The 22,593-nt window shown below is 45.2% G+C and overlaps 2 protein-coding genes across 8 annotated transcripts in view; both read right to left on the bottom strand.

Moving 5' to 3' along the window:
- The window catches only part of Ranbp16 (Ran-binding protein 16), a 90,766-nt gene extending 84,536 nt beyond the window's left edge, over window positions 1-6,230 (bottom strand). For 2 of the 3 annotated variants that reach the window (XM_050191805.3, XM_055061500.2), the window contains exon 1: window positions 4,256-5,049. In XM_050191805.3, coding sequence (XP_050047762.2) covers window positions 4,256-4,438 — 183 coding nt within the window. In that variant the 5' untranslated portion in view covers window positions 4,439-5,049. The other variant, XM_050191804.3, reaches the window with a different exon arrangement.
- A 2,388-nt stretch (window positions 6,231-8,618) lies between these two features.
- Window positions 8,619-22,593, bottom strand: part of LOC126544472 (uncharacterized) — a 79,156-nt gene continuing 65,181 nt past the window's right edge. For all 5 annotated transcript variants that reach the window (XM_055061503.2, XM_055061501.2, XM_055061502.2 and 2 more), the window contains 5 exons: window positions 20,395-21,338; window positions 20,249-20,309; window positions 12,597-12,800; window positions 9,356-12,180; window positions 8,619-8,905 (listed from right to left, as the gene is read on the bottom strand). In XM_055061503.2, the coding sequence (XP_054917478.1) occupies window positions 8,794-8,905; window positions 9,356-12,180; window positions 12,597-12,800; window positions 20,249-20,309; window positions 20,395-21,338 (4,146 nt within the window). In that variant the 3' untranslated portion in view covers window positions 8,619-8,793. The remainder of the gene's footprint in view (window positions 8,906-9,355; window positions 12,181-12,596; window positions 12,801-20,248; window positions 20,310-20,394; window positions 21,339-22,593) is intronic.

Raw genomic sequence — 22,593 nt, forward strand, 5'->3', positions numbered from 1 at the left:
CTTTGTTTGTACTTATATCTAATATGTACTATCTTAACAAACTGTACACAGCTGCTCAGCAGAAATGCTTATGTGCTTAAAACACTGCCTTCGCTCGACTGTAGAGTTGACTAAGCAGAGCATGACGAAGCATTTACTTGACATCTTTATTATTTTGCTGCCAAGCAGAGTGCATGTCGTTGGCTTGTCTAGGAGACACACGCATGAAAAATGCTAAAAAGAAAATAGCTTTTTAATTAATTACTTCATGGTAAATATTGCAATTTATGAATTGTAGCCAGTGAGTTCACAAGGTGTATTTACATCGAACAAATTCTCAGGATGACACCAGTTTCGAGATATTCGTTTACAAAGTAGGTGACAAAATACAATGATGGTCCATCTACTTTTGTGCTTCAATGCATAAAACGACATTTTATTGAAGTGAAATTAATTCTGGGGCTTTACATGCCAAACCACTATTTGATTATGAGGCACGCCACAGTGGGGAACTCCGGTCTAATTTTGACCACCAGGAGATCTTTAATGTGCAACATTTTCTTAAAAAAAGAAGTGAAACAACAGTGAATTTTTACCATGCTTGACCACACATATCTCAAAACCAGTGCTATTCTCAGAATTTGTTCCAAGTCTATATGTCTTGCAAACTCACCTGCTACAATTTGTAAATTGCAATATGTGCTGTAAAGTAATTATTACAATACTTAATTAGTGAAATTGTGTTAATTTGGCAACTACACATTTTGCTCTCTTTTTAATGTGATGTCCACCTCTTCGAGTTATCCAATTCAAGAATTAGAATTGTGCTGACACAGGCCATTTTTAAAAATTCTGTATAGTCTAAAAAAATGTCTACGCAGTCACACCATATCATTACCACAGCACTGGGTAGAGTAGTGCTGGTCAGGACATGGAAGAGAGGCAGAGGGGAATTGCTGAAGCGTACAAACACAGCAAGCACGCACCAGGAACAAGGAGCGTGATGAGGGAGGTAGGAGCGAGAAGGTGGAGCAAAGAGCACCGTCACATAATGAGGCTGACATTGCAAACACTACAGCAACGAAAACTTTGATGCAGTAAGCGCAACTGCACTTTTGACAATCTCCCTATGTTCATCCGAGAATTCCTGCTTCGAGCAGGTGGACATGAAAAAAGTTTGGCGCCATTTGCAGCGTGTGCAACTGAGCATTTTGGGAAGATGAACTGTAAATGCGGCTGGAGATAGAAGTGTACGGAAGAAATTCTGACGTTGGTGCTTTTCAGAAAAAAAGATACAAGCATTCAAAGTGTGGATTCCAGCCAGCTTTGATAAACCTAAGGTGCTGCTTCTCTCCTGAAGCTACGGTTACCAGCACTCTCAGATGCCTGTACACTAAAAGACAATCAAGTCAATGTTTAATTACTTCTTGCATATTCATGTCAGTATGAAAACTCATGCACAGTGAAGGCCAGCTCTCGCTGTGTATGAGCTGCAACAAGCAAAGGCTTGTACAGGTTTGAAAATTTCTTTTTATAACTGTAAATGTAGCTATGGCTTGTATTACAATGTTTTGGCATCTGGGCACTGAAACATTCACAGCTCACTATGCTGGTAGTGATTACTCCAACAGCAATGCCTACTGTACAACCTCGCAGGGAGGCTGCAATGCAGAAAATGAATATTCAAGACAGAAAGTGCTACTTCGTTCTTTAACACTTTTGAATATGCCTCATCATTAGGTAATTATACATTTCAGCAAGCTTCCAGCATTGCTGGGTTACTAAAGGGCCCTTCATTAGGTTTGAGCATTGCAAACAAACAAGAACAGTACACAGACCACACAGTAATGAATGACTGGTAAGTGTTACACTGAGGTGTCCGGTGAATACAGCTGAAAGTTCACATGAAAGTCTCGCCCTCCTCTTCAGGAGAGCCTGTCTACCTGCCAGTAGACACAGCTTGCACCTTCATGTCACACCATTGTGCCCGCAGTGTACATATAGTCAGAAGCAATGCAAACAACTCAGGGATTAGTGTAAAACATAGAACGTGCAAAACCACCACAAGAACTGTTGGGAAGGAGCACCTTTCGTGGAGGTTGGTTGAAGCAATGGGGGAGAGGCCCTGCTGCAAGGAGGGTAACTCGCCTCCTCACATCATCACCTCGTAACATTAATTTTGCTGCTACCTTCGTTATTACAAAACCCTTTTCAAAATTTCTTGCGATAGCACACTGCCTGGATGATGCTTTACAACTTCTAGTGCATAACCTAAATTTCAAACAGGGCCTGGTGAGATGCCCTTTGATGCAAAAGGACCAACACGGAGGTGAATAATAGCATCACACTGTTCAAACCCCTCTATCTCCATCATTAGAAGGTCATAGTGCTGCTTTTACCTTTTAAATCAATGTCTGTTTAGATATGCAAACAAGATTGGCTAGACAAATTATGCAGATGCATAAATAATCCATGAGTGCAATGACAACAAAATACCAAGAACAGTTTGGCTTCTGCCATGTATAGTTATTTACCAAGCATTCTTTTTTTTTGTAGAGGCATGCTTCAATCTGTTGCTGTATCTTTTTTTCCCCTTAGTTGCAGGGTGGTGATGCTATTCTGCACCAAAACTCTACCAATGTAGCTATAGTGGGCACTGTGTTTTCCAAATTTATGATGAGTTTGCCTAACCATGCGCTCCATTATTTAAGATATCCTAAGCATTAGAGTGGAATCACTAGTGTATCTGATGCTTATTTCTAACTCTGGCAGCCTAAAGACCTATTATTCACCACAATGATTATTTTTTTTTTTTTACATCAGAATATGAGAACATGTGCAGCTGTCAACGAACTGAGTTAATCTTTGATGCTCCTATCAAGGAGACAGCTGATGATGTTAGCTCATCCATGTAATCAAGGATTTGGCAACACTACAGCAGTAAATCAACCAAAGAATCTCCAAACCAATGAACTGGACCGCACAACATTCAGGCACAAGATAAAATAAGAAAAGCAATAAATTTCTGCAATGTGTTAATAAGCTGCATGTATTATGAGCTGGATGGATGCAGTATGTAATAAAAGGTTTGTTTAATTTACCTGCCTCATCTGAATCAGCTCACGAGGTACAGCACCCTGTTCATTTCATCAGTGCAACAATGCCACCCTCTGAGCTCTGCCATTGTTTCAAAAGGTGCAGGAAAGGTGCAAGTCTGGCTCAATTTTTTGCACCCTCCCTACCGATGCTGCTGACTTGGTGGAGATGGGCACCAAGCACATCTTTTTCTAGTGGTACATTCGACTAGTTCCTAGCGCGCTTCAACTCCGTTTGCAGCGATGCGGAGCGCTCTTGAGATAGCAGCCACATAAAGCCTGCCCCAGCCGAATGTGTTAGCTGCTCCCAGATCAATTGAAGTAGCCATGTGACTAAGTTTCTGTCGGATCTCGGTAGTGCTCCCAGGTTGAAGGTGGGAGCACCTCCGAGTGCTCTGATGTAGAGTGCGCACTTTGAATGAACCGGGCAAATGTGCTCCAAGCATTCCATTTCAACCTGCTGAATGTAATATGCACCATGAGTGCTGAAATGTGACCAGTTGGTTTTACTAGGCATAAGCACCATCGAAACTTGGCTTACGTACATCTGCTGCATCTATGCAACACTGCATGTGTTGTTTACAGGCATTTTTACGCATGAATGCACAAGTACATTGTGTATTTGCCACAGCCCACAATTCAGCTGTCTGTTGCTGATCAAACCAACCTCGGTCAATATGCCAACACTTGCGGTTGTGTTTTTACTGCAAAATCAAGAAAAGAAAAAATATTCACTCTCATGTTATGCACCTGCACATTTGCACTTCGGCATCCATTCTGAGTGTCGAGTTTCATTTGCAATGCTAAACTTGAGCTGGCATTTATGAACTTCGTGTGCGCCGCCGTCAACTGGTTCACAGTGGTGCAGGTGAATCGCACGGTCCTTATTAGAAGCCGCGCATTATCTCTGAAGCTGCTCTCCTGTAGCATACCAGCACAATGCAGCATACGTCCTAAAAATGTGCATGCTTGCTCTAGCACCGCAATAGACGTCAGCTGACATAATAGCACTATGAAAAAAAAAGAAAGCTAAATGTGTGCGCACGAATTACCAGTCGTAAAAAAAAAAAAAAGAAGATAGCATTGCCATAAGAAATGTGGTGTGGTAGCAGGCGGGAAACGTTCGTTGAAATACAGCAGTTTGCAGATGGACAGTAGTCTATGTATGCAGTTTCCAATACCTGTGATCGGTCCAAGAGGAGCCTGCATCGCTGAAGACAGTCTGGCGATGAGCCACAGCAGAACTCGGACAGCTGAGATTCCGCCTGGACGCGCTCAGCAGCGTCGCCGCCTTCGTAAAGCTGCTGGCACAGAGCTTCCACCCGCGCCAGCTCCTGAAGTTCATGGTCAGAATTCACAGGCATTGGATCGTATCAACGCATCCTTTTCACCCCACACAGCTGACACTTAGCCAGTCCCTAAAGCTCAAAGCTAAATGAGCGTCGTTGCAAATCGGGTAGTTCGTACGGGAACCGTTAATGCATGCTGACGCACGAGTCGCACGCGCATTCAAATGGGGCCTCGCGTTACGGTTCAAATCAATCGACAGTACAGTATGGCAAGCATTTATGCTTATTTCAGAAGTCAACGACAGGTTCACCGTTTACTCAGAGTATACACAGCGCTTACGCTTCAAATGTCTTTTTTTTTTTTTTTTTTGGACTAGCTGTAGCTACAGAGACACGCCAATTAAGACATTCTAGAAGAGTGCACCTGCTGCCAATGTATAAATTGAACGCAGCGCTACTAGCAACTTTCCTCTCAATTCTGATGAAAAGCCAACGGTGTTTCGCGATGCCGGACTGTGATGTGATCTCTAAATGTTTCGAGACCAAGTAGATTCGAAGTGCACAAAATTGATCTATTTATTACAAGGTGTAAGCGCCGATTTCTGGCCTCGCAGACGTCAGTCGCGACCTGACTACAGAGCAATTACTGAAGCACTGAAACCCTAGCGTACAAAGGCTGAGTTCAATACTTACTTGGTCATCCGCCATTTTGAACACTGGAAGATGAGGCGCCTCCTCCGTCCAGGGAAGATTTTAGCTTTCGGATCAACAATGCGATTAATAGCGCCCCCTAACACGAGCCATCCACGAGCGCACGAGCATAACGAGCTGCTGCGCGCTGTTTGCGCATGAGGATCCGTTGAGATTCTTCGTCCGTGCCCGGAATTTGACCCACTAATTAATTAATACATCCTCAACTTTAAAAGAGATTTCCCGATTCAAATACATAAGGCAGAAACGCTCTCGGAGACAATCGCTGGACCACGGAAATTTGATGCATTTGAGAGAGTAATACTTCAGTAACTGCAAGAAGCAGAATTTCGATTTGGGAACTCATACTTTTTACAAAAATATTGCTAAAAATTGGCAAGTTTTATAAAAATTAAAGCACACAGTTTACAAATGCGCAACTCTCCACCCAACACAGTTCTGTAAACTGCAATTGCACCTTAAGTTTGTTATGACGCTTACGATATCTTTTTTAAAATATTTTCAACATTTTTTGTAAAAGAAGTTCGCAGCTTGAATAAAAATGCGTTTCCAACAGTCACTACATTTTAACTTTTTCTGTTAAATGCAACAAGCGTCACCGCCAAACGACTTTTTAAATGGAATTTTACCTGGAAAGGCTCGTCTCGATTATGAGCCACTAAGTTTTGCTTCCGTTCCGTTTTTTTTTTTTTTTTTTTTTTTTTTTTAACCGTGCACCCAATGCACGGTACACAAGCGTTTTTGCATTCCGTACCCGTTGGCATACGGAGGCTGCAGCCGGGATCGAACCCGCGTCCTGTGCAACGCCATCATTAGGAGTTCCCGAAAAACAAACGCTTCATGCATGTGTATTTAAATAAAGCGATCATAGGTACCTCAGGCTGGACGTTGTTACCAGCGTTGTGTATTCACTTGTTTCATATTTGCAAAACACGCGACGTTGTGTCGAAATCTACAACACAGCGCTACAACACGTGTCCTGTGGCTATAACTCCGAGTGACAAACCTAAAACCCCTTAACTTCGTAAAGTAGTGCCCCGCTTTGAAGAATGCCGCCGCCTCCTCGCGCGCTCTGGCCGAGGCCGACGCCGCGTCGCTATTGACCTAATAGCATCACGTGGGCCCTAGCGCCGTGCATCAGCGCCATTTTTGCTCGAGATGTGTCTACGGAGTGGCGAGGAGCGCATGTTGGCGCCGTTCCTACGCTAGAGCAGTGTAGGCGGCGCCATGGTCGAGGAGGGAGCGCGAAAGAAAGAACAAGGAGGAGTGAAGGCGGAGGAGGAGAGTGTTAGTACTTTACGAAGTTTAAGGGGCTTTAGACAAACCTTCCTCTTAGCGGACTGCATGTGCCGAATGCGATTGCAAAGGACACGTCATGACTGCCATGTTTTGAGCATAAACCAGAACCATGCACCATGACAAGAGCCACATTTAATCTTAACTAGACCGACATACTGACAGGTGCACAATGCTGTCAATAAATGGCCTATTCACTCTCATTCATTCATTTATTACAGAAATTAGAACCAACCATGACCACGTGTCACATTAACATGGCGACAACATTTTTTTGCGCCCCCCCCCCCCCCCCCCAATCACTTTCGGCTCACACAGTTTGCAAATGCATAGCCTTCGATATCTGTTTCTGTTCCGAGGTACCCACCATTGCACTCGTACATTCATGGCACTATAGCTGCCCTCTTAAAAAAAATTCACGCCTAATTTAAACTCCTCTGGGAGGTGTGTAATATATGTGTGCATAACCATTGTACCCAAACCCTTCTAAATGCGTAAGCATTGTTCCACTTGCTATCTCCATGCAGTGAAACTTGATCCGACTAGTATGAATATGACAGCGCTGCGGTGACACGAACTGCTGTGGACGGCAGCGCAAGATGAATTAGTGACCCAAGCAAACTACTGCATGTGGCGGCACCAGGTAGACTAATGACGTTCCGTTCTTATAAGCCGTTATCGCTCTTTATAGCGCCTTGTCCATCCACATCAAACCATTATCAACCGTACTACATATGCGTACTCCAGCGCAGATTACTCAAGCGGCGCGCAATATGGCAGCTGCGTATTACGAGATTGCGCGGGCCCTATCTTGAAAGTGATCTGCGATGGGGACACAGTGTGCAGAGTGCTGACATTTTCGTGAGCGCTGTGTTCTCGTCGCTTCGTTGGTGTTGCAGCGTGACGCGCGGGCTCTATCTTAAAAGTGATCTGCGATGGGGACAGAGCGCAGAGTGCCAATAGCTTCGTGTGGCGTGTGGCACGCCACTGTGTTTTCACCGCTTAGTTGGCATTGCGAGAGGCAGCACGAAAGTCAATTTGCTCACTGCTGCGGGCCCTATCTTAAACGCGATCATCTTACATGATGGACAGACGTACAGGTTTCCACGTTGGGTAGGCATAGAAATGCTTACGCTTTTAATAAGTTTGCACTTCTTGAGGCTTATCTTGTCCCACAATAATAATCATCTCTTACTTGCATTTCCTTTTGTTAACGCTGCGAGTCTGGTACTTCCAGGTACTAACGGCACAGCGTGACAAGCATTCTCGACAGGAAAGTACGGCGTGCAGCGTTTTCAAGAAAGGCAAGCAAGGCAGATGACAATTATTGTTGGACAAGATAAGCCCCAAAGGGTGTAAACATTTTGAGAATATTCCTGGACGATCACTTTCGGCTATCTTCGCGCGACGCTGTGCTCAACTAGCCAATAAGCGCACACTTAAATTGATATCACCGAAAGCAAACAAGCAAGCATACATACCCAGTAGTGAAAAAGCCATAAGACACTGACAGCAGCATCACTATGGCTATCAGTCATTTCTTTCCAGCATTTTTTGCATTTCCGGCCTGGTCGCTCAGATTGCAACCCACTACGAAAGCTACGGCCACCAACACTACTGTGGTGCACATGGTGCACTTTTTGTTTACACATGCACATGAAAATGTATTATAGGTCTGGTCGTTGTACATGTGCACATGAGAATGCACTGTAGGTTTGGTCCCCCGAAGTAAAGCAGCTCAGAGAATTCAGTATGATCGTGACATACCCACCCTTCCTGTTGCATGTACACCGTTCAAGTTTGTAGAAAAAGTGCGTGTGAACACCTCAAAAGCAATGGCAATTCCACTCACTAGAATCATTGAACTACAAGAGCACAACCAGGTATTGCGTGGTAGAGCCCCCATACAAGATGCTACACTCCCATGGTAGTTGTTGGAATGCACCCAAGGCTCACTCCTATGCCACCATCTGAACAATTTTGCCACGTTCGGGGTTTAAAGCTTAAAATTATTTTGGTACAAGCATGGGCAATCCCACAGCTGCATGCTTCGTGCCCGTCACATCACTCCCCACACCCAGCCATATTTATGGCATGCAGGTGGTTCTTCATTGCCCTGTATGCAATGCATGTAATTTGTCATTATTAATATATTTGTGGCCTTCTCCATATGAACTTCCTTTGAGTCTATAACCACCACTTGTTCTTGTGACGGATAACTTGTTCTTGTGACGGATAACTGACAATAAAAAATATGTAACCCGTTTCATTTACGCTATTGTTATACAACAGGAGCTGCAAACACGAAAGGTCATTCTTGGTGGCAGCCTTGGAGTATAGAACAAGCAGTGTAACAAAAGGCATGACATATTTTTCAGTATTGTTACTTCAGTGACCAGAATAAAACTTCTCATTTGAGGGCTTTAACGTCGCTTCTTCCTTCTTCCAGATGATGAATACGGTGGAGCTGTACTATAAGTCTCTTGGCGACGTTTTTCTGGCAGTGCTGGTGCAGTCATGTTCTGTTCACTGTTGCTGTAAAATAAAGAAAAAAAAAATTACACAAGCTATGTAAGCATTGCTACTCCAGTTTTTTGTCTCAGTATGTCATAGCATTTATTGGCCAAACGAAAAGAATGTCCAACATATATAGTTGTTTAAGGAGCATGAGCAAGGTCTTGAGAGACTTTTTGAGCCTTGTCAAATAGAAACGAAAGCTGATTTTCAAATTACAAACGTTGACTGTAGCTACAGTTTTCTGCAAAAAATATCACTGCAAGGTTTAATGAAACATCACAAAAGAAAAAAAAAGAAAAACTCAAATCACATGAAGTAACATCATATAGAGCTGTGCTGGCTATTATGCCAGCTGAAGAGGCTGATTCCCTTTATCTGTTGAGGTCAACTGATTAAGTGCAGAATCCTATGCCTCAAGGGCATACCTCACATGGCTTTAAAATTTGCTCCAATGCATTGATTACTTACCGCATGCTATGGCTTGAGACACCAGGTGAGCTCTTGAAATTGGGGGCTTTACGCCAAGCCATGCCCTGCCCTGTAGATACGTTGCAAGATGAAGATCCCGTCTTAGCACTGTGTCCAGAGCATTCAGTCTTGGTCAGTGCTTTACCATCACAGCGCATTGAACCACCAGCAACAGGCTGCCGACTGGTCACTTCAGACACAATTTTAGAAGTGTCTCTGCATGGTTTAGCTGGCTGCCGGTTGGCTACTTCAGGAACTATCTGAGATTGTTCCTTGAAGTGTTTAATAGGCTGCCGACTGGCCATTTCAGGAACAACTTGAGAAGAATCTTTGCAGGGCTGACTTGCAGGTCTGTCTGTCTCTGGACAGAATTCAGATGTGTCAGAACCATTCCCACTGTTTGATGTAGCAGAAGGCCGCATGGCGAGTTTTGCAGCTAGACGTGGTGCTAAACGTGGTGGTAGCCTTGATGTAGGATTTATTGAAGTTACCTTGGGGCTAGCACCAACTGGTGGTTTAAAACATCGGCCCTGCGCAGCCTTAGGTGCATGGCGTGGTGCAGGAGCTGCCATGTTTCGGGAAGCTGGGCCTGCAAGACTGTTTGTTACATGTGCTGCTGTGGGCTCTGAACGCACTGGCAAAGTAGGGGATGCAGTTATGCTAGTTGTTGGCACATTTGCACTGGAGGTAGCATTAAGCAAGCCAGGCTGAGGAACTGCAGGGCACAATGTGGCTGCACCTGCAGAAGGTGTAGGAGGTGGTGGTCGATGCCATGGGCCAAGCAACGAGTCGGTCATAGGTTTTGGTGGAGTTTTAGCTCCGACAAGAGCTTGCCCCTGATATGAGCAGATTCCAGCAGCTATAGGTGGTCGGTGAGGAGGCGGCCGCAGCATTGGTCCAAAGGAGGGCGAGGCAACAATTCCACACACTGATGTTGGCTGTGTGTTGGGCGGAGGCAGAACTGCAGTTCTCATTCGTATGTGAGTCCATGGTGCTGGTGGCAAAGCACATTGCATGGGCCTGGCAAGGGCCCTGGAGGCAGGTTCCTGAGGGCTCCTGTTTTCTGGTGGTGGCAGGGGCCAAGTAGATAATGGCCAAGACAACTGACCATGACCAGGCCATGGAGGGGTCCATGAAGTGGGCCAGGGGGGCCTAGGAATAGGCCCTGGACCCAGTCGGAGATGATGAGGGTTCACTAAAGTACATGCTGGAGGCCGGGTGTTAAGTGGCGGAGACACCCGAACATGCCCAGCTAAAGCACAGTTTCCATGACCAGGTAAATTACAATTGATAGGGCCAGCTCTAGGACCATGTGTGGCCCATGGTGCAGGTCCATGTTGATGCCATGCAGGTGGCCTAGACAAGGCCTCATGGCCGGGATGCGAAGGTGGCCAAGGGAATGTCCAAGGAATTGCACCGTAGCTTATGTTTCCAAGGGAGGTGGACAACAAAGGAGGCGGTGCTGAGCAGTTTGTAAATGTCACAGTAACCGTTGTGTTGTGCAAAAGAGGATAAGAAGTTGAGGCGACACATGAGCTACCTGGCACAGCTGCATTAGAAGGCAGCTTAGAAGATGATGATGAATTGGTTAATGAAGCGCCAGATGGAGCACCAGCCTCAGCTTGCAAAAGCTCAGGTAGAAGAGTCTGAGCAGCTGATCTGTCACTTGTTGTGTATGAGTGAGGAACATTATGGAAAGGTTTGCTTGAAATATTGGTGCTGCTTTTTGAAGAAACCTCTGAAATGGTCGCATCAGTAGTAGTGCCCTGTGAATTACTTGCTAGTGAACAGTTGGGAAGCGAGATGCTGTGAGGCAAACTACGTGACTGTGAACTACTCAACTCGGAAGTGTAAAGCTGAGATGTATGCGTCCATGGCACTTGGTTGTTCCGTGTATTACCTGTAAAGGCTGGCAACGCTGCGCAATCAGCCTGTGTAGTGTAATTTGGAACTGTAAAAGACTGTGGTATTGATGAACCAGAGCATCCAGGAGTATGTGGGCTAGCTGTGTATGTATGAATGGACTGGAGGCTTGAAGTTGTAGGTAAACTAGTCTTCAACTCCTTTACAGCATTGCTATCAGGCATGAAGCTTGAAGGTCCACCTTTCATAACTGTACTGGGAACAGCATTGTCATGGATGGTGGCGATGGAGACCTCTGCGCTGCAGCTTGTAAGGCCGGTGTCCAGAAGGTTCATGTCAAAGGCACCACTAGCACCAGAGTTTTCAACACCCATTGCAACAGGTATCTTTGTTGCCAACGTTACTGAATTTGTAAGGCCAATATCTGAACCAGACTGTTCAGAAGTGTGTGCAAGTCCCATGCCATGTGCTATTTGTTCAATGGTACCAAGTCCAGCCGTGTTGACTGGTGGAATGTGAGACAAGGCAGTTGGCATTGAAGAGTGGGAAACAGTATCTGCACCAAGAAAAGTTCTGGTGAAACTTGGGCTTGTTGATGAAAGTGGCTTTGCATCAGCTGTGCCATCGGGTGCAGAATATTTGTTTGCATACTTGCTGGGTTCAAGGTTATTGTGCATAGATGCATTTGAATGAGCATTGAGTGCTGATGGGTTTTGTCTGGGTGCTTCGGGCCTGAAATTCATGTTTGGCACATAGAAGCCAGGTGGCCTTATCCCTGATGACAAAGGCTGGTTTTCAGGAGAGAAACCATCCGGCATCGATGCTGCAATACTTGGCAATGCCAACCCAATGTTAGGTTGAGGAAGAAAGGAACACTGGTACGAAGGAAATGGCATGCCAGGCGGTTGCAACGGCCACATTTCCTTGTTTTCACCACAGGCTCCAGCTGGGTTCTCCTGAAACTAAGAAAAGCCCACATTTTTTTATTGCTTCCTCTGTAAATTTATATGCATACATATTCAATCAAGGTCATGCAATCTGGGTCATATGCTATAAAGATGAACTGCAGCATCTGCACTGAAATAATTATATTTGCAGCACAATTTTCAAGATGTTCAGCACCCATTTATCAGATGGCTTTTTGTCACATGCATCAGAGAATTGCATGTGACAAAAGTTAAGGATTTCCTTGTGTCCAACTTAAACAGCACACTAAAAGCCTGAGATACTAGGAAAAACGAATGCACTGGATGACTTGTGTAAGGCATGAAACAAAAACTACTTTTGAGCAATACTAATAAAGTCATATTGGAGTGTTGCTTTCTGAGAAACATAGTACAACTGATGCATGAGCCACACAAGCAGAAAAACTGAGTACCCAAGGTTGTGCTAGCTCGTAGAGGTTGTACAGAAGTTCGTCAATTTCTGCCTCAAGCTCCTTCCGGAGGGCCTCAATGTAAGCGCTGCGCACTGCTGGTGGAGGGGGCTGACTTCCAACTCGAAGTGGGGACCAGGGCCCAATGGTAGTCAGCTCTCCATTACTACCAAGCTTCCAGGGCCATTCAGCAGAAGCCAGCTCATCCTGTAGCAATGGTTGTCACAAATAATGGCACTGTGATAACCGAAATCCTCATGCAGTAAGGGAATCAAAAACAAGCAAGAGGATCTCAAGGCAGTTCAATTTTCAACTGTAGGTTATGCTGAGGTAGCACTGCGTGATAAACATTGAACCAGTCAAGGCTTGGAAATTGCACCCAAGTTGTCTACGCAGTATATTAGTTGCTATAGAACACTCTGTACATACAAACACATGCGCCCCCATAAATAACATAGGAAACAAGGAATCTTGCTCACTATAGTGAGGAGCCTTGAGCGAGCTCAGAAATACTAATAAAACAATGCATACTTGTGACATTGGAAAAGCTTGTTTATTTGAGTAGCACACCTAAATTTAGAGTGCTGCACATTACAGAGCTACATTTTTGGCGTTCACTTGGCTTGGAGCCAACAAGAGTGTATAATTATATGAGATATTGAGATCATTTTCTTAAAATCTATCAAAATTGAAATTTAAGTTCTTTAGTTGTACACAAGCTTTCAAGAAACCTTGCTTCAGTGCATGCACAGGAACAAAATTGGGCAGAAGAACCTTTATTGTTCAGTAAATATTTACAACTCTTAGTCCTTAGGATTGGGCCTTATTTATGACCTTGGTGGTCTTAGCCAGCACAATCCTTTTGAGTGACAAACGAAGATGGACCTTATACCCTTGGTTGTTATGGCCAGCACTGTTGTCAGTGGCAAGCCAAAATACTGTACATAGTCTAGCAACAATCCAAATCAAGCTTGGTCTAATCCCCAAACACTCCTAGAAACCCAACACCTGCACTAAGCAGAGGTTTTAGGAAGCCTCTGCAATCCTTTATTCATATTACGCCTAATGAGTATACAGCAATTTATGAATAGAATAGGCCAATCTTGAGTTTCTCAATCGATCCAGGGAAACTAAATGAGAAAAAGCAGGCTTTCCAAATCATGCGTAGTCTAGCCTTAAAATTTTATCAGCCTCTTGCCATTTCTCGTCCAAAAAGTGAAACTGTATAGATGGAAATAAAATAGCACAGATCATTCATTCAGGTGCACAAATCATAAGGCTTATCATCAAGACTGCTAATTGGGCTAGCTGGAACGTTGGATTCATGGTTACGAAAATTCAGTGCCAAATCCAAGGGACATGAAGTTTTATCATGCTTTTCCTTCTTTGTCCCTTGTTTCGCACTGAATTTTCCTAACCATGAATCATTAGGTTTATGTCTCCAAACAGTTTTAGAAGCTTCTATAATATTGAAGATAATGTACTTTACAACTCAAAATAACACTACATTCAACAAGAAAAAGACTGATAGAAAGGCATCTCTTGCAATTCAAGCCTTCTGCCCAAAATTTCACACTGGGGTCCCAAGCATCGTGAAACATGTATAGATGTTTCCGCTACATAAAAATATACCTGCAAGTGCCCTTCCCCTATTTTTCTATTTTTCTTCACACAAAAAATTCCAGCCATAAGAAATCAAGCCTAATCCCCGAACAGATTGAACAGTTTGAGAACCTTTGTTTCGTATCTCTTTAACGCCATGACTGTCAATTTTGTTCTAGCATTGAAATTAGTTATGGAACAATATGTGCAGCCAAGTGAAAAAGTGAAAAGTAGGTTGTGCAAATATTTGACATTTCAAATAAGGGATAGTCTTTGCCATTTGGTTCACTTTCCAAGTGAGAATTCACTATTCAAAACTGTTGAATATTTGTTTATGTGCAGATTTGAGAGATAAAACTTACTGAATAGAGTGTACAGGAAGAAAGATCAGTACAAGTGGCAACCGTTCAAAATGATTTCGCTGCTGGTGGTGGCTGCACGAACACAAGGAGTAAACACAAGAAACAGTCTACAGGATTTGTTGCCTAATTTTAGGTAGGGCAATTTATAACTTATGGCCAGGCTCACTGCATTAGCATCCCTTCAAAACAATGTGAAGTGCTGTTCCCTTTTTTTTTTCATGACTAATTGTCACGGTGCCCCAGGAACAATCACCTTTTAGTTGTTTCGCATTTACGAGCTCCTTAGTTGACCAGACATCCAGCTGTGAATGGCATTATGTATAAAATAATGTAAATAAACTTTTTTTTATCAAATGAACTCTGCAGAACAATTATATTAAGCATGCCTAGAAATAACATATTCAAAAGTCATACGTTTTTCTTTAATATTCACATTCGATTCCGCTTGAGATCGAGTTTCACTAGTCAGAGAACCCTCCTGAAAAGCAAATCTGAAACAAGTGAGCATTCCCTCTGTCTAATCGTGAAGAGATGCAAAAGATGTGCAGCTAGTGTAAAGTACAATCAGTCCTGTTCTGGAGGCTGTAAATGCTCACTTCAAGTATAAACATGTAGACAAAGACAATGCAAGTTCTGAGACACTGAGCCAAAACTAAGCAGAACCTGGATGACCACAAGACTGCCTGAATAAACAGGGTGAGACATGGAGAGAGGCTAGGAGCAGAGGATAGAGTAGAGGGAAGGGAACTATTTACATCCTGTACAATGAAGTAAAATGAATGAATGAATGAATGAATGAATGAATGAATGAATGAATGAATGAATAAATAAATAAATAAATAAATATTTAATTAATTAATAAAGTGTCTATGTAAACATGAAAAGCCACAGTTCACTTATGTTGTCACTTCGGTGAAGTGTTTATTAACCCAGCCTCGCACACTAACACTGTGGAGCACCTCAGAGCTGTCAGTCAGCAGCTAGTCCGTGTGCTCACAGCCCAAGAGTTCCTCCCGCAGTACCACAAACACACTGCACCATAGGAGCAAATAGCTTGGTAGGCAATGAAGTTACTTTCTTGTGCAAATCACTTTACTTCTGGACAGGCTAAAGTCTCATTGACCTATTACCTTCTGGGGGGACATGAGGCATTTCTTGTCTCACATATTTTACTTATTGTCACTCAAATTCAGACAACCACGGGACCCTTCGATCTTGCCCGGGTGTTCTCTTCTTCCCTCTGGCTCGAGCGCGTGGAGCTGCAGAGGTGCAACTTCGTCATTACCGTCCAAATGCTGACAGCTCGCCATAGCAAGAGAGCCCTTCTAGCGAGAGAGCCAGGATGGGAAGGAGCAATGTCCAAGAGCCGTTGGTAGGTCTTGCAGTGGCGAAGTGGACACACCTGGCGCTCGTAGATTGCTTGTTGTCCACAAGGATGGTGTCGGTGTTGAGGAATGCTGGCTTAATGTGGTCGATGGAGACATTGTCCTCACGTCCATTCAGCAGCAGGATGAAGTGTTTGGGGCAGAGCTTGACAACCTTGAAGGGTCCACTGTATGGTTGTTGCAGTGCTGGTCGGACTGCGTTGTGTCGCACAAAGATGCGTGTGCAATCACAGAGAGCACGACTGATGAAGGATGGTCGAGAATGTTGGTGGGATTGAATAGGAGACACGTCTCCCATGGCAACATTGAGGCGACTGGCGTAATCATCCAATACTGAATGTTGGTGCCGGCGACGGGTTGAAAAATTGTCCAGAAAGCCTTAAGGTAGTGCTGAAAATGAGCTCAACTGAAGAGCAAGAAGGACGAGACACTCCATCCACGGTATCAATGGTCGTGACACCATGAGCGAGGCTTTGAGCTGGTGGTGGAGTGTCTCAACCATGCCGTTAGAGATCGGGTGGTAGGCCATCGTCTTGATGTGGCTGACACCAAGCAATCGGGATAAATATGAAAAAGCGCGGAGTTGAACTGACGGCCTCGATCTGTTGTGGGAACTCAGTAGTGGCTAATCCACATGGTGATAAAGCCGCAGGTGACTGACTCTGCCGTGATATCACTGAGCGGTAGTGCCTCAGGCCATCGCATGAACCGGTCTATGCATGTCAGTATATACCGGCTGTTGGATGTGGGCAAAGGGCCGACTAGGTCAAGGTGCACATGACTAAAGCGGGAATCGGGAGGCCTGAAGGTACCGAGTTTACTCCCTGTGTGGAGTTGAAATTTGGTTTGTTGGTACTTGAGACAAGTGTGCGTCCAGCGACAGACGTCAATGTTCATGTGTGGCCACAGGTATCGTGTAGTGACAAGGTGTTGAGTCGCACGGATGCCAGGGTGCGACAAGGAATTCAAGGCATCGAAAAGACGGTGGTTCACAGGGGCGAGGGCAACCGGTGAAGATGTCACAAACCAAGGGTATAGCGCAGCCTGGAAGTAGCACTTCTTTGAATTCGAGGGAGTTCTCTTTCAGTCGTAGGGCCTGAAGTTTGTTGTCTTCTCGCTATGCTGTGGCCATGGCTGCGAAATCCACTGGTGCGCACTCATCGACATTTGCGCTGACTTCTATTCTGGATAGTGCGGCAGCAATGGGGTTGTCCTTACGACTTATACGTCGGATTTCACTCGTGAATTGCAAAATATAGGCAAGCTGGTGGATCTTGCATGGAGTGTTGGCAGAGTTCGAAGCGTACGTGGTCGAAGCGTACGTGAGTGGCGAAAATCAGCTAAGTAGGCTGCCAGCAGTTCGTGACCTATGGTGCTGTAACGGTGCTCAGATTGCGAGAGCTTCCTCGAGATGAATGCAACCAGCTGCCACACTCTATCGACCAACTGCTGCAGTACTGCTCCGATGGTGACATCCGAGGCGTCAACCTAGGGCGACGTGGGAGGTCTGAACTTTGGATGCGCGAGGAGTGTCATGTTGGTGAGAGCTTTCTTGATGGAGCTGAAAACTGTCTCAGCAATATCTGTCCAGGAGATGGAAGCGTTTGGTGTCGTTTGACCAGTCAGGAGTGTGTTGGGTGGCTGCAAGATGGAAGCGCAGTCAGGAATGAATCGCCGGTCATAGTTGGCAAGGCCAAGGAATTCACGCAGTTTTTTCGTAGTTGATGGTGGTGGAAATTGTATTATGGCTTCCACATGAGCATCAGGAAGAGAGATCCCATGGGAATCCATGAAATAGCCAAGAAAGTCTAATGCAGAAACACCAAACTCGCCCTTCGGTTCGTTTACGACTAGTCCATATTTTTAAGTCATGCAAGAACCTGACGCAGGAGAAACTCTTAATCTTCTGCTGACGTGCTGATGATGAGGATATCGTCCATGTATGCAAAACAGCACACCAAACCACAAAGTACTTGGTCAACAAACCATTGAAAAGTTTCTACAGCATTTTGTAAAGTGAATGGCATACATAGGTATTCGAACATGCCAAAGGGAGTTACAATGGCAGTCTTCGGTAGTACATCAGAAGGCTCCACAGGTATTTGGTGGTATGCTTTGACTAAATCTATTTTGCTGAATATGGTGCAACCCTGTAGCAATGCGGTAAAGTCCTAGGTGTGTGGTATGAGATAACGGTCTGGTACAGTCACTTTGTTAAGAGTGCGGTAGTCCCTGCACGGTCTCCAGTCTTGTGATGGCTTGGGTACCATGTGTAGCACTGATGACCAGGGACCAGATGAGGGGCAAATGTACCAGAACTCAAGCATATGCTCGAATTCTTGCAGCGCAGTCTTGTAGCGGGCAGGAGCGAGGTGAAGAGGATGTGCAAAAACTGGTGCTCCCACAGTCACAATGTGAAGGGTGACGTTGTGATGTACTGGTCTTTGATAGAAGGAGCTTGAAACAGATAAGAAAATTTTCGAGAAGAATAGACCATGGCGGGGAGACTTCGGCATAAGCTTGCAACAGATGTAAGGGTGGTAAACGTGATGTTACGCCTTGAACCATTAGGTGTATCTCGGAATTCAGGAGACGGTTGTGTTGGAGGTCTACCACAAGCTTGAAATTACAAAGAAAATCCACACCTATAATTGGCACGCATACATCGGCGATTAAACAAATCCACCTAAACGTGCGTCTCAAGCCAATCTCAAGTGTGACAGACTGCTGTCTATATGTCTCAATGGCCGAACCGTTAACAGCAGTGACAGGTGGCGAGGTGTGCCGTCGTCAGCGGTCCTCCAGCGTGTCGATGTGATATCGTACGAGTCCTCCACCAGTGTCGATGAGATATCGGACATCTGTAACATGGTCGGTGACGTGGAATAGGCGGCTTGATGTCGGGCCTAAAGCACTGGCCGCCTTTAGTGCGTGGCCCGTGCGTTTTCCGCAAATGCAGAAGGCTGACGGCACTGACGAGCGCGTGCTCTGTATCGGTGGTGGTACCAGCACACGTTGCGAGAAAGACTTGCTTGGCAACCTGTCGCGGCTGCGACTGTGGCGTTGGTGTGGTGACGCGCTGCGTCGTCGGTCGACTCGGGCAAGTTGAGCTCGGCGGTCTGGTCTACTCCACGGATGAGTAGCGTTAAGAAGGCGATCCAAGCGCTCATCGTGGACCGGCGCTTCGTACGATGAAGATGGCAGATATTATGGGGGCGCCAACATCCATGATTTTGTTGGCCATCTGTGCCAGGAAGTCGGGGATTCGGAGGAGGTCACACAAGATCATCCGCACCTGTCGAGGCAGTCGCTGTAGGAAGAATTCGCGTAGAATCGACACGTCCAATGCAGCAGAGTCATGGCCGATGAGATCACGCATGCAACGCAGAAGCTCCGTGGTTTTTTTCACTGAGTTGCTCCGCGGTGAGCAGCTGCTGCAGCCTACGCTGTTCTGACTCTGTTGTTCGCCGTATGAGTTCCCTCTTTAGAGTGTCGTGCCATGGTCATACGTGCAGTGTACTAGAAGATTATTCTAGTACACTGTAGTCGTACGGGTTTTCAGGAGGCGGAGAGCGCAGAATGTCCCTGACGATCGGCGGCAATGACAGCAGGCAGTAGAGCACCTATGACGTGGTCGTATACCTTGCGGTGTCGTCGGAAAAGTGGCTCGACGCTCCAGAAACCACTGAGTTCCGAGTCGGATTGCCAGAACTCCGGTAGCTTGATAGTAGCGACGACAGGGTCCGTTGCCATGGCATTCGGCGTCGCGTCGTTGAAGGGTGATGTGTCCATGATCTGCCGGAGTGCTCAAGGCTTTTGGTGTAGCCAACCGGAAAACGATGAAGGGATAAGCAAGTGGCACATTGCCATCCGATGTCCAGCCGGGTCACCACTTCTGGGGAGACGCGAGGCGTTTCTTGTCCCACATTTTATTTATCGTCACACGAACGCAGATAACCACGGGTCCCTTCGACCTTGCCCGGATGTTCTCTCCTGCGCTCTGGCTCGAGCGCGCAGAGCTGCGGAGGCGCAACTTCGTCGTCGTCGTCTAAACGCCGACAGCTCGCCATAACCTCATAGAAGCGAGCATCCACATAATAAATTTTAAATCATAATGAAATGAACAAATGCTAACCTTAATAAAGTTTGCTTTGTTGGTTCCAGCACTACTTATTCTGTATGGCATAAAACCAACAGCAGGAGCAACAGCACACACCTATATAGCATTACTTGCATTTAATAGGAGTGCACTGTGTACACCCAGGTTTGGCAGCCATTGTCATGTTCATCAAAGCAAATTTCTTACCTGGGAGCTCTCGTGAGCAGCAGAGCCCTCTTGTTGCTGTGAAGAGCCCTTGTGCTTGTTCCTATGGCACAAGTGTCAGAGAGACAGAAAATCAGTTTCTTGCGCAGTGTCTGTCACGCAGAAGAGTGAAATAAGAGCCTACCCACCCTACCAGATTGGTGCTGCTGTCAGCGGAGGATCCACTGCTGCCAGCACTAGAATCGTTTCGTCTTTCCTTGGGACGTGCTCCTGTCCCTTTCATAGAGTTAGCCACTTTGCGACTAATGTCTGCAAAAATTGGGTCAACTTCTGCATCGGGGCACACCCTGAGAAGATCTTCAATCCATGTTGGATGCCAGGTGTCTCCTGGAGTATTGATCTCCTCCTTAGCAGAGCTCTGTTCAGGTTCAGAGATGGGGACTGTTGCCTCCACTTTAGCCTTTTTTTCCAGGAAGCTGGAGGAAGAATGTGCACTGCAGGTTGCCCAAGTTGCTGACGAGTCTGAACCGCTGCTTGTACTGGTACTGGGCCAGGGAGTAGGACATTTCGTCACAGATTCTGCTGCTACAATGTCATCTTCATCAGAGTCTAAAAAGTCAAATTGTTCAGTCGGGTCAAAACCTCTCTCCCAGAAGTCGTCAACATCATCGGCTGGCACTGTTGTAAAGTCACCCATTGCTAAGTAGTCATGGCTACCACTGATGCAAGGCCTGCTGGCTATTTCACTGGATGCCAAGTTCATTGGGTGCTCCACCAATGGATCCTTGCCAGGCCATCGGCTAGAAAAATCAATGTCCAAAGGGTACTTGGCCAGACAGTCACCCTGGCCAGCATTAAGGAGTGCCGATTTGCTCATGCTGTGCTTTGTTTCACTGAAGATAGCTTGGGTGGCACTGCTTATAGCCTGCAAAATTGGCTCATCAGATCCATCTTTTGCCCAATTCCAAAACAGCACTTCATCCTTGAAGAGGGCTGTGGCACAGTTGTGTTTCTCCAGCAGCTTGGAAACAATTTTGGCCAGTGCTATCCCCAGAGAACCAGGCTCGACGTTGCCAGAGGCTGCATCTTCATCAGATTTCTCAGTTTTCATAGCCATCTCATCCTCTTGTACCTGGAATGATGGGAAACCTAGTCTTATGCGCACAGCACCCCACTATCCCAGAGCTACATATGCTGTTTGCATGCAGAGTTTTCAGCCAGAAAAGTTTAAAAGCACAGCATGCCATGCATTTAGCACTACTGCACCTGCCACAGCTCACTGATAGAGGAAGAGAAAACCACACATGCCCCAGACTATATAAAAAAAAAAAAAAAGAAAATAAAAGACCTGACTGCTGAACACGCTATACTCCATTTCATACATCGTTTTGGGCTATGCTGAGAAAAAGCGACAAGTACTGCAGTCATAGAAGCCTCACTCAGCGCATTTTGCAGTGAATTTTTATTTTTTTATCTGCAATACTTTCTATGGAATAACTACTTCGCATATTACAAATACAACCAGTCGACATAAAGGTACATCAAATCACACATTATTTGTGCAACTTAGTGCTTCCAGTATGCAAAACACAATGTTTTGGTCGCTCAGATCTACAACACCGTCCATGTAATAATTGTGGCATATTTTGCAACTCAAAAGTGTGACACAATTTTACAACAAATTACACGACACTTGCCCATATCTTTCTTTCATATGTAATGCACAATTCTTTGGGCCGCGAATGTGAGTTACGAGAGGTCTCCCTAGCCATTGCAGTGTTGCCTCCTATGTATGAAATAGAGTATAGCAATAGCATACAACTGGAAGAGAGATTTCAAGTAGGCATTCTATGTTCATGATCAACAGACACAAAAACAAAAGGCATCTAATGTGACCTTGACTCTATCAGTGCTGCCTATTAAGGAAGGAGGCGTGCCAGTATTTGGAAGGACCCATGCACCTAAAAGCATTGCTCCTGCTTGTACAAGCAATCCACTTTTGTTTTCCCAGACACTAAAAAGCAGCATTGATAAACATATGTTTTGTTCCGGTAATAAGCACACGTACCCATCAAGTCAGCTCATTTACTGTCTTGTAAGGCCTCATGGCATTTTAAAACTGCTTCCAATTACTTGCAGAGCAATAAATATTTCATTGAGATGCATAGCCTCAAAAAGCTTCAAAAAACACTTGAATTTTATTTTTACAGCCACAATCTATTCCAGCTTCTGACCTTAAACTATTTATGAGTGCTCTCCCTGGTGCATGTGTTCCTTGTGCTTGCTGCTTAAAAGTGCTGAGAAAGACTGGTGGACGTGCTCTTCTGTGTTTTGGCAAGATTAAATGAATAGAAAATGACTGTAGCAGATTGTAGGAAACTATAAAG

Source organism: Dermacentor andersoni, chromosome 1, assembly GCF_023375885.2.
Source record: "Dermacentor andersoni chromosome 1, qqDerAnde1_hic_scaffold, whole genome shotgun sequence".
NCBI classification, from domain to species: Eukaryota; Metazoa; Arthropoda; class Arachnida; order Ixodida; family Ixodidae; genus Dermacentor; species Dermacentor andersoni.